Below are 14,387 nucleotides of genomic sequence, written 5' to 3' on the forward strand. Positions count from 1 at the left end.
GGCATGTATATCCGTTTATATTATTAACATTTTCATAAGGCATACTTTGAATATATAACACTTTAGTATAGAGCTCCTTCGTGGCTAAGCGGTTAGCGTATGCGCCTTAGGCGTGGAAGACCCAGGTTCTATTCCCGGCGGGAGCTCATGTTGGTCGGATTCCACGTTAATCAGTAGGTCCACGTCTCATATAGTCTCGCTGCTGAAAGGGACGCTAAACTAAAATCAATCAATCAATCAATAACACTTTAGTATATAGGGGATGAATACACAATAGTGCAAACAATATATACCACGCAACATACATACAAAAATAAAGAAAAATATGGATCAACATCAGTGAGAAGGGGGCAAGGGAGCGGAGGTTCCCCGAAGCTAATCCTACACCTTCCCGAGATAGGATGTATTTTAATGTAAGTCAAGTAATATAAAACAGTCCTTTTCGATACCCCCAAAAATGTTTCTGCCTCTCCTTGGCCCTTCCCAAAAATAAAACTGGCGTTGTCCGGGGCTTCAAGTTTCGCCTATTCAACATTCGCCTAATACCTCCTGGCTATGCAAACGTCAATCAAAGCGATAACACAGAGTTAATCTTCATATTAGGCGAAAGTTGAATTGTTTTAAAAACTTAGTTTAGATCGCATACGTTGGAAGTTCTGCATCTCATGAATAGTTCACATTTCCCCTTGGAACTCTTTTGCGCTCTTATTAAATAGTCCAGTATGTAGAGGAAACCAGTTGAAGTCAGTAGCTTAAGAAACTTGCAGGATAGTTGCCTTTCATCAAATATAGTAATGAAGTCCCCGAACACCTCTCTGGAGCTTAATCCAAAATGATTACCATATCCAATTTGGCTTCCATCTTCTATAAAACAATCATGTTTTCTTTGATTTTTTCCCTTAGGTTCAATTATATGGTCTTAGAACTTATAACAAAATATTTTGTAAATAAATTTCCTTTCTCTTATATATAATTCATCTGTAGGTCAGGTAGATATAAAGTTACAGATGATAAAGTAAGCTTGTGTCGCTTACTATTTTACGTGTGTTTCGTTCAAGCGAATTTTTCTGCTTTCCTTATATAATATTTATATAAGTAAAAAATAAAAGAAAATATGTCAACATGCCATAATTACAATTGATATATATACAAAATATGTTACATTTGAGAGTACTGGGGCATTATACGGAAGTTTCTGTAAACTTATTTAGCAAAATAGTCCGTACAGAAAACGTTATTTAAGCAAAATTTAGTTTATTTTTATAAACCATAGAAATAATTTATAATACGTAGAAGACACAAAAATTAACCCATTCCTGGCACGGCGTACTGTTTGCACATAAACGATACGATCAGACCCACTGCTGCTTCAAATAATAAAAAAAAAAAAAAAAAATGAAACAACGAATTTTAAGGAGAACGTTTATATTCAAGGAGAACGTTTCATATATAATAAACTGTTTCTTTTAAGAACAAGAGAGGTACCTGTTACACTGAAAAACTAAAAAGAAGAGGAAGAAGGAACTTCGAAAAATTCATAAAAGTAACGTATAAGTCGAGGGTAGTTCAACATTAAGATAACGACAACATGTCACTTTTATCCCTTAAAAAATTCCCAAAATGTGATTTCTCTACAATTAATGTACATGTCTGAGTAAAACAATCTCGAACATGAACAGCTGGACTAAGTACATGAGAGTTTTACATTTACAATACACCAGCTTCAGAAACGAGTTTAGTGCTGGTATGTCCAAACAAGTAATTGGGTAGCATTCTTCATTTTCTCCTCCGATTCGCAATTAATTGCTGAAATATCTTGCTCTAGCCAAATTTGCTCCATATAGTACACCTTAATACATGTTATCTGCTCACACTTGTTCTTATGGTTAAAACTTAGGGATGAGTGACTGGTGTGAAATGTCTTATGTATGTGAAATATCGACAGAAAGCCAGTGCGTCACTATCATCCAATCCATAAAAGTGTAATTGGAAATGTTATCCTACTTGTATTAGTTCTTCAGAATTAATATAGATTTGTTGATTATACTAACAACCTGTTGCAATTAGCTTTCTATCTCTCAAGTAGTTTCTAACAAGTATTCTTCCCTTTCTAGAACAAAGTCGTGTCACTTCCTGAAAAATCGTGTAAGAACATTATCACATCACCCATGCCTGCTCCTGTATTTTCATGTATTTAAACATTTTGTCTGGTTGATGAAATCTGCCTTCTTTATGAAAGAGTTTAAAAATCAGAAAAAATACGCTTGAAACATATACAAGATTAAACGACACAAGCCTACTCTATCATTTGTTACTTTATATCTACTTAACCTACAGAGATGTATTATATATCAAACGAAAGGAAATTTTATTTACAAAATATTTTGTTGTAAGTTCCAAGACCGTATAATTGAACATAAAGTAAAAAAATCAAGGAAACTATGATTGTTCTATAGACGGCGGCGCCCAATTTAGATATGGGAGCCGGATTGGGTGAAGCTTAAGGCGGATATCTGGACACTTTTAGGATAATCCTATTTTTGATAGAAAGAACCTATCCTGCAACTTTCATTAAGTTATTAATTTTTTCCCGGTTCAGACACCTACATACTGGACTAAAAAGTTTGCTCTTAATTGAAAATTAACATTTGCAATGTCGATGCTCGATGTCAAGCGATTTGTATCTATTCACACAACGTAATTGTTTTTATACTAATTCTTGGTGCTTTTATTTTCTGATTTATGCAGTTATGTATGTCACCGTACATCATTTTTTATATTTTCCGTAATACATTTTGCAACTTCATGTAACATTTTCGTATCTCGATGTCAAATATATAACATCTAGTCCTAGGATATATACTGTAATTCTATTTATAATGTTTTAATATGTACTTTTTAAATATATTTTTCTTAAATTTAGAAGTAGGCAAATCTTGAAAGGCGAATCTTGAATCCAAGGTTCGCCTACACTTTCTCTTGAGTTAACACCTGTAAATTCCATTGCCTGAGGTTATTAGGTGAATCTTGAATAGGCAAGAAGTTGAGGCGTAAGATTTTTCAGAAAGTTGATTTTCTAGAGTTTTGAAAGTATCGTATGTTATTCACCCTAAGCTGGATTTTAGCAAATTCGTTCACTAAGGGAAGAGGTAAGGAGATTAAATGTTTCCTTGCTCTTCACCGGATATTTGAAACTTGTACAAATATTGCGTTTAAACATCAGACAGTGGGTAAGGCATGTTTTTTTAAATGTCTTTTTTTATTTTAACCAAACAAGTACCTATGCATGCTCGACCAGCGATGAACTATTTTCTTTTCTTTCCTTGGAAATTAAAATAGCAAATAACACCTTAAAAATACCAACCTGCATATTAAGCATCACATCCAAACACAGGAAACAATACCGAAACCTCTACAACTCTTGTAATAGATACATACATACACAACAAAAATATCCAAAATAAACAAACATAAAAAAAAAACTGATCAATCATATCGTAGAAAAGTAGTCTGTATATATAAAAATGAAAGTGATTATGTTTATGATTTCATAACTCTTGAACCACGCGACCGATCTCGATCAAATTCACCAAGTAGATGAGGTTTGGGTCTGGAATGGTTTTTATCATTTCACTTTGACGGAAGAACATAGGAAAAGGTAAGGAGGGGAAATATATAAAAATCAATATATATATATATATATATATATATATATATATATATATATATATATATATATATATATATATATATATATATATATATATATATATATATATATATAATCGAAAATGATCGATATTAGTGTCGAATCCACAGTTTTCTGGGTCGCTGAGGTAATGGCATTTCCAATGTCGTTTAAATTCCAATTCAGCCTCGCAGTTTCTGATGCATTATTGTTACTGCATTAAATTGCTTCTGTATTTACTAAGTGATATAATTGCATTTACACATTTTACTTTGCTATCGACATTTAAGTTCTCATCTTCACAAAAAATAAAAACTTTATTATAGCATTCCATTTTTTCATCCAGTTTGGTGAATGTAACTGCAAGTTGGCTCCACTGATATTTTTATCGTTTTTTGCGGGGATAGATTGGCATCAAAAGTAAAAAAATGCTTATTTATGTGTGTGTGTGTGTGTGTCTGTGTGTAAAACGAAGCCCTATCTTTATAAACAATTATAAAAATCGTCTTATGCGTTCTCTCACACGGTTTCTAAGTTATCACGCAATTTTCCTTTGTCTTATAAAGAAGAATCCATTTCTGATTCGCAGACCGCCCTTAAACCTCCAATCGCAATCATTCATTCTAAAGATTCTATTCTACTCGTTATTTGTTAAAAAAATATTCAACTCGCAAACATCTTGTTGAACAATTGATCTACCCGATTAGAAGGGCTTCGCGAAAGGTACAACGAGTCATTGTAAATAAAATGTTTAATTGACATTTGCTTCCAAAAACAACAATCCTGTCCACGAAAGATTGCAGTAATGAGACAGTAAAAACAATTGAAATAACATAGTCGTGTTTTTAAAAAAAAAAACATAAAAATTGTGTTTTTAGAGCCACAAGAGAAACAATTTTACATGCATATTAAAGATGTTAGTAGGCCTAATTGATTTTAAAAAAGAGTCCATTGTATTTTTTTAGTTCAACAGGATTATTATTATTATTATTATTATTATTATTATTATTATTATTATTATTATTATTATTATTATTATTATTATTATTATTGTATTTGTGCAATTTTTGAGTGAAGCATATCTATAAAATATTAAGCATTTAAATTATCCACAAAATTGTAAAAAAAATGTTGCTTTAAGCAAGTTCTGAAGATATTATTTTTTAAAAATCATGCAGTGTTGTATAAATTATTTTTCTTGTGACTGACTTTTAGGCACCCTTTCTACGATTATTTCTTGGTATGATTTCATATCAATTATGTTTCTTTGCAAATAAATAAATAAATAAATAAATAAATAAATGTATCCTTACCAGATAATAAGTTAATCCCTTGATTTGAAGAAAATAACGAACACCATTACATCACATTAATAATTTAAGTTTTCCACATTCATGCCTATTGAAAACAAATCACTTCTTTCTATTGTCATTAATTTTATGTTGTCATTAATAGCTAATGTACAAAATCTTTAGAGCTTTGGTATAGAGAGCACATTTTGAATTCGTATTCACTTTCTGCACACTCACTGATGTTAATATGATCATAAAGGAAGTTACGTTGATTCTTCTTTACTTTCGATATTGTTTTTACATAAAATATTTTGATAATGACTTACGGACTGTTTTTTTTTTTTTAAAGAAAAAAGAAAAAGAAATTGTCACCAATGATGTTAAGACACCTTAAAGTGATAATGTCTGTGCAATATGTTAAAATAGGTTGTGTTTTCCTTGAGAAGTTGGCAGATGTTAGATTTCTGTTATATATAATGGAATCAGATGCTTTACTCGTTTCTCTGTCTGTCTTTTGTTTCACACGTTAGACCTATTATCTGACGAAACAAAATCAGAAAATGCACTGTATGGTACACCGTTATCACTGTATGTATTCACCATTGTTAAGTTTTGTGTCATTCCGGGCAGGTTAATTACTACAAATTGAGGTGCTTCTATAATGTACGCTCCTGAGTTTTCGTCTTGTATGAATTAGCTATTAGCTTTAATACCGCATGGGCTAGTATAAATCCTCTTCTCACTCAGCTTTTGGAAAAAAAAAAAAAACAACAACAACAAGAAAATAACTATTTTTTGGTAAGAGGTCGTCCACATATTACATAACACACCAAGGCGGGGAGGGGTTCGGCCTTGCGTTACGCAGTGTAACAAGGGGAAAGGAGGAGGTTTACGCCTTCGTTACGTAACGCGTGTTTTTGTTGTAATTTATATTTTTATTCTCAGGGTTATTTTTATAAGCTTTTAAATAATTTTATTCATTTTTTATCAAAAGATCCAATATATTTCAATCAAAAATTTTTTGTACGCCTTATATCTAGAGAACTACATATAGTGTAGCCAAACCGAAACTATCACTGAACAGTATGATGTGCATATTCCGTAGAAAATACGAAAACTCGATTTAGGGGCCGTTTTAAAATTTTGTGGCCCCTCATCCAAGATCCAATATATTTCAATCAACAAAAATTTTCTTGTACGCCTTAATATCTGGAGAACTACATATAGTGTAGCCAAACCCAAACTATCTCTTAACTCACTATGATGTGCTTATTCCGTTGAAAACACGAAAATTCGATTTAGGGGCCGTTTAAAAATTTTGTGGCCTCTGATTCAAAAACTAATGATTGGACAACAAAAATTTTCTTGTAAGCCTTATATCTGGAGAATTACGTACATTGTAACCAAACCCAAATTATCACTTAACTCAGTACGATGTGTTTATTCTGTAGAAAATACGAAAACTCGTTTTAGGGGCCATTCAAAAATTTTGCGGACCCTGATCCAAGATCCAATATATTTCGATCAAAAATTTTCATGTACACTTTTCTAAAGTGACCTTCTTAACCGTAAGTCTCATGGGTAATTTGAGAGAAAAACGATTTTTTTGGCGCTAAATGTTATGTCGTTTATTTCTAATAGGGATGGCCTTTTTTTTTTTTTTTTTTTGGAAAAATACCTTTCCGAAAAATGCATTTTCCGAAAACGAATTTTTTTGAAAAACGAAAAAACATTTTTTTTCGAACAAACAAAAAACGATAAATCGAAAAATGAAATTTCCGAAAATTGAAAAACAAAATTTTTGGAAAAAGGCAATCCCTAGTTCCTAATAATAATTGGTTTTTATACTACTGGAATAGTCTGTTTTTATTATTATTTACTTAAGTCTGTTAAAAGAACATTTAACTTGTAGCTTGTGTCTATTGTTGATTTGTCTTTTTCTAACGGGGACACACATTTTTAATACTGACACATACTTATTATAAAGATAGTAAAACACAACACGCGTTTCGAATACTTGTTTACTATTCAATGAATCACATATTGGAAAAATATACACATTTCTTTGTTATTATTCTTGTTGTCTTTTGTTTTGTTTTGTTTCAGAATTAGATGTATGGATTATTTTAACTGTATTAACATAAACATACGGAGTAGCACAAAATGGCAAAAGTGTCAATTTATCAGTACAAGAGTTGATAATGAAAATTCATCAATGATTGTTTATTTCAACGATTTATTAGGAATAATTAATTATTTCACGTATTTGTTACTTTCATATATATGTGGCTTTGACGTATGTTAACAGACAAACGCATTCTTTTACGTTACTAAGAAAATCAGATTAATTACAAGGTTAAAAGTACTGAGTTTTACAAACAGAGATAAAAATTGCGTTGCATCGAGTATTTGATTTTTGGTAAATTCGATGAGAATGATTATTCTATAGATAATTTAGCGGGCTCACCTCCATTTTCAAATAATTCCATTCTTTACAAGAGAAATATTCATTGCGCTTCGTAGTATATTTTAACCCAAAATTTTGCAAATATTTTTTAAAGTTAAAATTTTACAAAACATTTTTTATTACAAAGTGGTACTTAGCAAAACAAGTCATTTTGTCAATAACGCCCGTTTTGAGCACCACGACATCTAAATATGTTTTCTCACAATGACTTGCAGACATGTTATCCAACAATGAGATACCTCCTAAATATTGGTTATTTTACACCATAGTATTTTTGTCATTAAAACAAAACTGTCCAGGAACTCCCTCATGGCTAAGTAATAAGCGTTATCAGTATTTATCATTTTTAGTGTGGAAGAACTGAGATCGTTTTCCGATGAGAACTCACGTGGTACACTCGTCAGTACATTTCCCACACTTTAAAGAAAAATTGTTGACTAATTTAAAATGCAATAAAACTTACCAAAAATTTAGCAAATGATCCAGACAGTATCTACAAAACTAAACATAAATCATCTAAATTTATTAATTAATATTATTAAATAATCCAATAGTGGTGTAGTTGCTTTTGTGCTTTATCTTATAGGCCAAAAATTCTGAGTGCGCAGATTAAGATGTTATTAATAGTCAGGCACTCAAAATTTTTACGCAATGCGCAAGGTCTTGGAAATAATTATTGATTCGTCATTGTTTTTATGTAATTCACTTAAATTAGAAAAAATAAGACTGTTCGTTACTTTCGAAACAAAAGAGCGTATTTTATTTTCTTAAATTTTCCAGGAAACAAGTTTAAAGAATATATCATAATTTATTCTATCGTCTTTTAAAATTTGGTTTGATTTGTTTCGTTTCAGGCACATAACTTACGAAATCAAATGAAATTTTAACAGAACACTATAGAATAAATTATGATAAAGTCTTTAAACTTGACTCCTGGAAAAAGTTGAAAAAAATGAGATAAGCCCCTTTGTTTTGAGAGGGACGACGTAATTGTGTGGGTTCATAATGAAGGACTTCAAACTACAGGTTCATGTCTAATAATGTATAGCTTTATTACTGACGAAGGATGTTAAATTTCAAACAAACAAAAATTATAAGTAAAATTTTAACCTTTTCTTTGGCAACATTTTGGAAAATATAGAAATACTTGTGTCGGCGGTCACCATGTGCTCCAGAAATGATGGGTTATTTATTTTTTTAATTCACTTTTTTAGGACATATTCTGGCAACCGTATGTAATAGATACTAATACTTGGGCTCTAAATAACAATTTCTTTGGCTAAATAAAATCCACATTTGTTTGATTTGATTCCAACTGTGGTTAAGAGTACACGACTTGTGAAGGACATATGTGTGGCCAAGTTTTTTTTTTAATATGGCTGTACATTGATTAAAAGTTTTGTGAAATAATTTGTCAGTGTGAAATAATTGTATGAACATTTGTTGTTTAAAAGATATTTTTCGAAGTCTTACTGATATTTTTTTTTCTTTTTTTGTTTGCTTGCAGATGGACAATGATGGCTTTGAAACTGAAAGGGATATCCATAGCTCGTCTTCACACAGAAACGGTCACCACCACCACAATGTCAACGTGGAGTTGGGAGAGGTGATACCAAGCGTAACAATCAAAAATGGCAGTTGTGTCAACAGCACCGAGGGAATAGCAACAACGTCGTGTAGCCAAGCATCTCTTCAGAAACGAGCTGTTCCAGAAGGCCCTTGGAATCGACTTAAATCTATGTTTCTTATTGGTATCTTGATTCTGCTCGCTCTTTGGATTCTCGTTTTTACTCTTCTGCACCAGTATGAAGTTATCTGATGTTACATGAGTGGTGTGATGGATGATTTTTGTTACAGCTCCGCTATAACAACACAAACAGATCTGTTTCGTGGACGAACTGTACTAACATTGTTGTCCACTCAGTTGCTGTATGATTATTCTCATTGTGGATAATATAGTGGAACTGAACCTGTGTACAAAGCGTATATTTTTATAAATTTCTGTAACAGTAATGCTTGGTATTGCACGAGGTGCAAACGTGACAGGATTTATTGCATCCATAAAGTGATAACTGATAAGAAATCGAGACTCATAAATCTATAATCAAGAAAAAAGTGCTGTTCTGCAATATTTTACACTGAGTAATGTGAATTGTGTGTTTTCGTGTGTGTGCGTAAGAGAGAAATAATGCAGGTGTTATCAAACACTTTTTATTACTTTAAAAATCTCTATAGTTATAGGTGCTAATTCAGCTGTCATTCACTCTTATCGACAGGCTCATGAGTATAGTGTTTCTACAGTAATCTCTTCTGCAATATTAAGAGATAGTATCGAAGACTCACCTGGGCCATTACTATGATGGTAAGGAGTGTTAACTTCTTAATTTTCTTAAACATAAACACAATAGTTTTTTATTTATATACTAGTGAGCTCATAAATTTGGCTAGCCCTGTAGACTGGTCATTTTAAGTTAGTCGTATTTTGACTTTGTGGAATGCAAAATTAATATAAATCATTACTCAGATAACTTGGAATACGAACGAAAATTTCGAGAAAATTTTGCCTGGGAATGCTAACGCGCTTTGGAATTCGAACGCCCAGCGTGTATTTTGGGTGTGTGTGTTTTTTATACGTTTCCCCTTCAATTCATTGTCGGAAGCTGAAGTGAAAGCATTTCCTGTGATTCTCGGTGCTAATATTATCTTTTGGTATTTTCTTGTGTAATGTATTCACCATGGTCCTCAAAAATTCATTTTTTTTTCAAGTATTACAAAGAAGAGGCATAAGTTTTGCAATATTTCAACAACTCAAACTGCAGGTGCGTGTATACGCCGTGATTGACTGTAAATACAAGATTAAACTGGCGCAAGGGGTAATGTGGCAAGCGGACTACTTAAAACGGAGGCCACCACTCCGTCAGTATCCTTCAGCCAATTTTCGGTGGCAAGGGACAATGAGTGCTCAACAACGGCTGATACATTAACTGTTACTTTATACAATAGGTTCGAACACGAGAATAACGCTGCAGCAGCAACCTAAAACACATGTCATGCGAAAGGAAAAGGTGCAGTGAATAGCATAGCACAGTAACTCGTTAGTTCTAGAAATTTCGTGCAGGTGCACGTTATAAAAATGTCCAAGATCAGGCACGGTCGGTTCGCCCCACGGTAACAGATTTTGAGGTCATATGACACCATTGAGGAGAATCCATTCACCAGCACATGACAATTGACAAAACAACTCGCATGTTGCAGTCCATGGTAGTGCGTCACCTTCACGAACTCGAGAAAACCACTTGGAGCTGCGGCATTGTGCTACATACGTTAATTCCAGCTCAAGCCAAGTGCAAGATGACCAGAATTTTCACTTGCGAAAACGGGACACATACGAATCGGCTACGGGGGGGATATCTGACTTCCAGATTGCATTTTAGGACTCAGCAGTGTTCTCAATTTACAAAATACACAAGTAAGAGTGATAACACACCGTTTGTAACTTTGCGTGTACCACACGACAAATAATGGTTCTCGATTGCAAGTTCTACCTTTTAACTAGTTGAACACTCAGAATTCCCACTCAATTCTCACTTGAACCACGAACACTCAATTCCCATTTGAAAATTCAGAAGTTCACGGCTGAACCTTGGCAACGAGTGTTGGTACGGAAGAGAGAATTTGCATTGACGATTTATATCTTAAATAATAATTACGGGACACCTAGGTCATTTTTACTTAAAAACGGGACATTTAGGCGTCCCGTTCGAGAATCAGAATAAAACGGGGCAACGGTTGGAAAAAGGGACTGTCCCGGCTAAAACGGGACGTCTGGTCACCTTGGCCAAGTGAAGAATGAATGTGTGCCGACAACTGCTGCAAAATCACATGATGCGCAGTTTTTGAAATACATGCAACGAAATACAAGTGTTTTTTCCCCAAAATCCAAATATACAAAAACAAGGGCTAACTAAAACGTTAAACGACCGTTTCGAGCATAAAGGCATGCTCTATTTGTGGCGAAGCTGCGAAGGGGTAATTTACTTCGAGTTTGTTTCTAATGATAGTACTATTAATGCACAATTTATTACGAATACTTGGAGCGATTGTATGCTGCACTAGGCCAAAAATTACCTGCATTAGTGAACCAAATGCATATCAAACTGTTTCTGATTACGTAAAACCACATTCTGCTCGAAAATGTTCAACAAAAAATTCAGGAACTTGACGGTACCGAACTGATGCCATACCCGTCATATAGTCCTAACTTACCAGATTTACTACTTGTTTCGGTCCATGCCCTGAAATCACGATGCTTCACCAACAAGCAGGAGATCTAAACAGCAGTGACTGAGTTCTTTGCCTCTAAGGACAAGACGTAGTATAAACGTGGAATCGAGGAACTGGCAAAGAGGTGGCTGCAATTAGTCCAACTCGAGGGGCTATGCTTTCAATAGTAACCTGCCTTCATTGTATTGTAACAAATACAGATATATTGTGTACCAGAATATTGCAAGACTTATGACTAATCCTTGCACTTTTATTTATTAATATTTTACCTTAAAATGCAATGTACTTACTGTTAAAGTTATTCAAGTTCGTGAGACCCAGGAACGGATTAATCCAGCCTCAATTATCTTAATGAGGAAATCTTGTCTTCAAACTCCTATCAGGGTTCTGGAACGAATTAAGTTCGTATCTACATTATTAGAAAAAAAATAAGTGTAAGGTTACCAGATTTACATTATTTAGTATAAGGTTACAAGATTTAGTACATTATTTAGTGTAAGGTTACCAGATTTACATTATTTAGTATAAGGTTACAAGATTTGCTAAAGGTTACCAGATTTACATTATTTAGTATGAGGTTACCAGATTTATATTTATTATAAGGTTACCAGTTTTAGGCCTACATTATTTAGTACCAGGCTACCAAATTTACATTATTCAGTATAAGATCACCAGATTTACATTTAGTATAAGGTTACCAGTTTTAGGCCTACATTATTTAGTACAAGGCTACCAAATTTACATTATTCAGTATAAGGTCACCAAATTTATATTATTTTGTGTAAGGTTACCAGATTTTTTCCAATGAATCCGGAGACCCTACATTAATGTATATGAGTCTAATAGGGTTACCAAATGTCAGCACTTATGCGGACATGTCCGCATTTTGAGCAGTGTTTCTTCTAGACATGTTTTTTTTGGGGGGGCAGTGTCCCCCCAGAGGAGACCAAAATAATACGTCTATAATATAATAATAAATAGAATAGTACCAGCAGTTCCCCCGAAATACTAAGTGTGCTTCCAGGAACTTTTTTTCTGAGAGAAACACTGATTTTGAGAGTTAAAAATTTCCATTCGCGTACACTTTACGAAACTTCCTGATTGTCCACATTTCGTAAGCTCAAGTGTATTGTCAATTCAAATTCAGATATTTCACATGCAAAGATATGTTTTTGGCTATTTGTATTCAAAGAAGGCATTGTTAAAAACCAAAAATGAGATCTGCCGAAAAATATGAATAGGCTAAGCCAATATAATGAAGTGTGGAGGACTCAATTCTTTTTCACATATTTTAATATATTTTTACAATATATTTTTCAATATATGTTTTAAAACCAATTCTTTTTCACATATTTTAATATATTTTTACAATATATTTTTCAATATATGTTTTAAAACCAAACTTGAAAATAAAAGAACACTATTCTTGTGTTTGGAAGTTAAGTTGATGTAATGAGTTAGCCAGAAGAAATTGTGTCCACATTTTAGAATTTCAGAATATGGTAATCCTACATATTAACGAAGTGCATAAAATGCAATTAATGATAATTGGATAAAAGCCGGGGACGTCTAATAACCTTAATGCAGGGTGCAAAATTTCAAAGTCAGACGCACTCACGAATCCAAAAACGGTTGTCGCCAGTATCTCTCACATACAAATTATGAGAGGTCCCCTTTGGTTTGACAAAGAAAGAAATTATATCAGGGCATAAAATTTCAAAACCAGAAATTAGATTCAGGATAATCAATTTAGAATTGGACTATTGATCTACATGTTAAAAAATATCATGTTAAATATAAAATACCTTAAGACTTCATGTTTGTGTAACACGTTTTCCAGACTTCGCATTCCATGTTTTCTTCCACTCAGTGACAATTATTTTCGTGTGAAATAGAAACTGCGTAGCCCTGTGATCCTAGGCAGAAACCATTCCTACTGAACACTGGTCGCCAGCACTAAATTTCTAATCGCCAATGGCGACATGGCGACCGAAAATGTTGCGCTCTGCTTAATGTATTAGGCCTATTATGAAGCCCCTTTAAGTGGATGTACGTATTTTTGCTAAATCCTCAAGATTATTAAAACTTAAGACTGAAAATTTAATAAGTTCATTTTTTTTTTTTTCGTTGAATAGGTAAGATTGATAAAAGCCCCATAACAATCAATATTTCTTTTAAGGTGGATGTATATCTTTGTTAAATGTGTAAGCAACGGCGCCGATTTATCAAATTTTATGTGGGTGCATATCAATGGCGGGACGTGTTAACCTATATGTTTACAGGGAAGTCTCGATATTTGATTGATTTATTTTTAGTTAAAATCTTTTATGAACACTGTCATAAAGGGCTGTGTTATGACAAAGTAAAATATGCCGGTACTATAAGGATAAGTTGGGTCTACCCTAGCTCAGTCGGTAACACGGGTGACTTAAACGCAAGAGAAACGGGGTCAAATCCGGGTCCAAACTAAAAATCTTGTGGGTGCCGGAGCCCCGGAGCACCCACGTAATCGGCGCGCATATGTGTAAGATTTCTGTATTTGCTGCTTAAAAATGTTAAGTCCAATCAAAGAAGTTTTTAAAAAAATGTCTATAAAACGTTTAAATCTTTTTATAACACGTAGTAGCGAAGACTGATGCATAATAATTTAAAACTT

General features: G+C 33.2%; 2 protein-coding genes across 6 annotated transcripts in view; one reads left to right on the forward strand and one right to left on the reverse strand.

Moving 5' to 3' along the window:
* The window catches only part of LOC145663998 (uncharacterized), a 167,782-nt gene that overhangs the window by 68,786 nt on the left and 84,609 nt on the right, over positions 1 to 14,387 (reverse strand). For all 4 annotated transcript variants that reach the window (XM_081730283.1, XM_081730286.1, XM_081730288.1 and 1 more), the window contains exon 2: positions 12,022 to 12,118. The gene's annotated coding sequence lies outside the window, so the exon portion shown is untranslated. The remainder of the gene's footprint in view (positions 1 to 12,021; positions 12,119 to 14,387) is intronic.
* The window catches only part of LOC145663997 (uncharacterized), an 89,825-nt gene that overhangs the window by 55,619 nt on the left and 19,819 nt on the right, over positions 1 to 14,387 (forward strand). For both annotated transcript variants that reach the window (XM_081730281.1, XM_081730282.1), the window contains exon 2: positions 8,955 to 9,809. In XM_081730281.1, coding sequence (XP_081586407.1) covers positions 8,955 to 9,266 — 312 coding nt within the window. In that variant the 3' untranslated portion in view covers positions 9,267 to 9,809. The remainder of the gene's footprint in view (positions 1 to 8,954; positions 9,810 to 14,387) is intronic.

Source organism: Thermobia domestica, chromosome 11 (assembly GCF_964235325.1).
Source record: "Thermobia domestica chromosome 11, izTheDome1.hap1.1, whole genome shotgun sequence".
Taxonomy (NCBI): Eukaryota; Metazoa; Arthropoda; class Insecta; order Zygentoma; family Lepismatidae; genus Thermobia; species Thermobia domestica.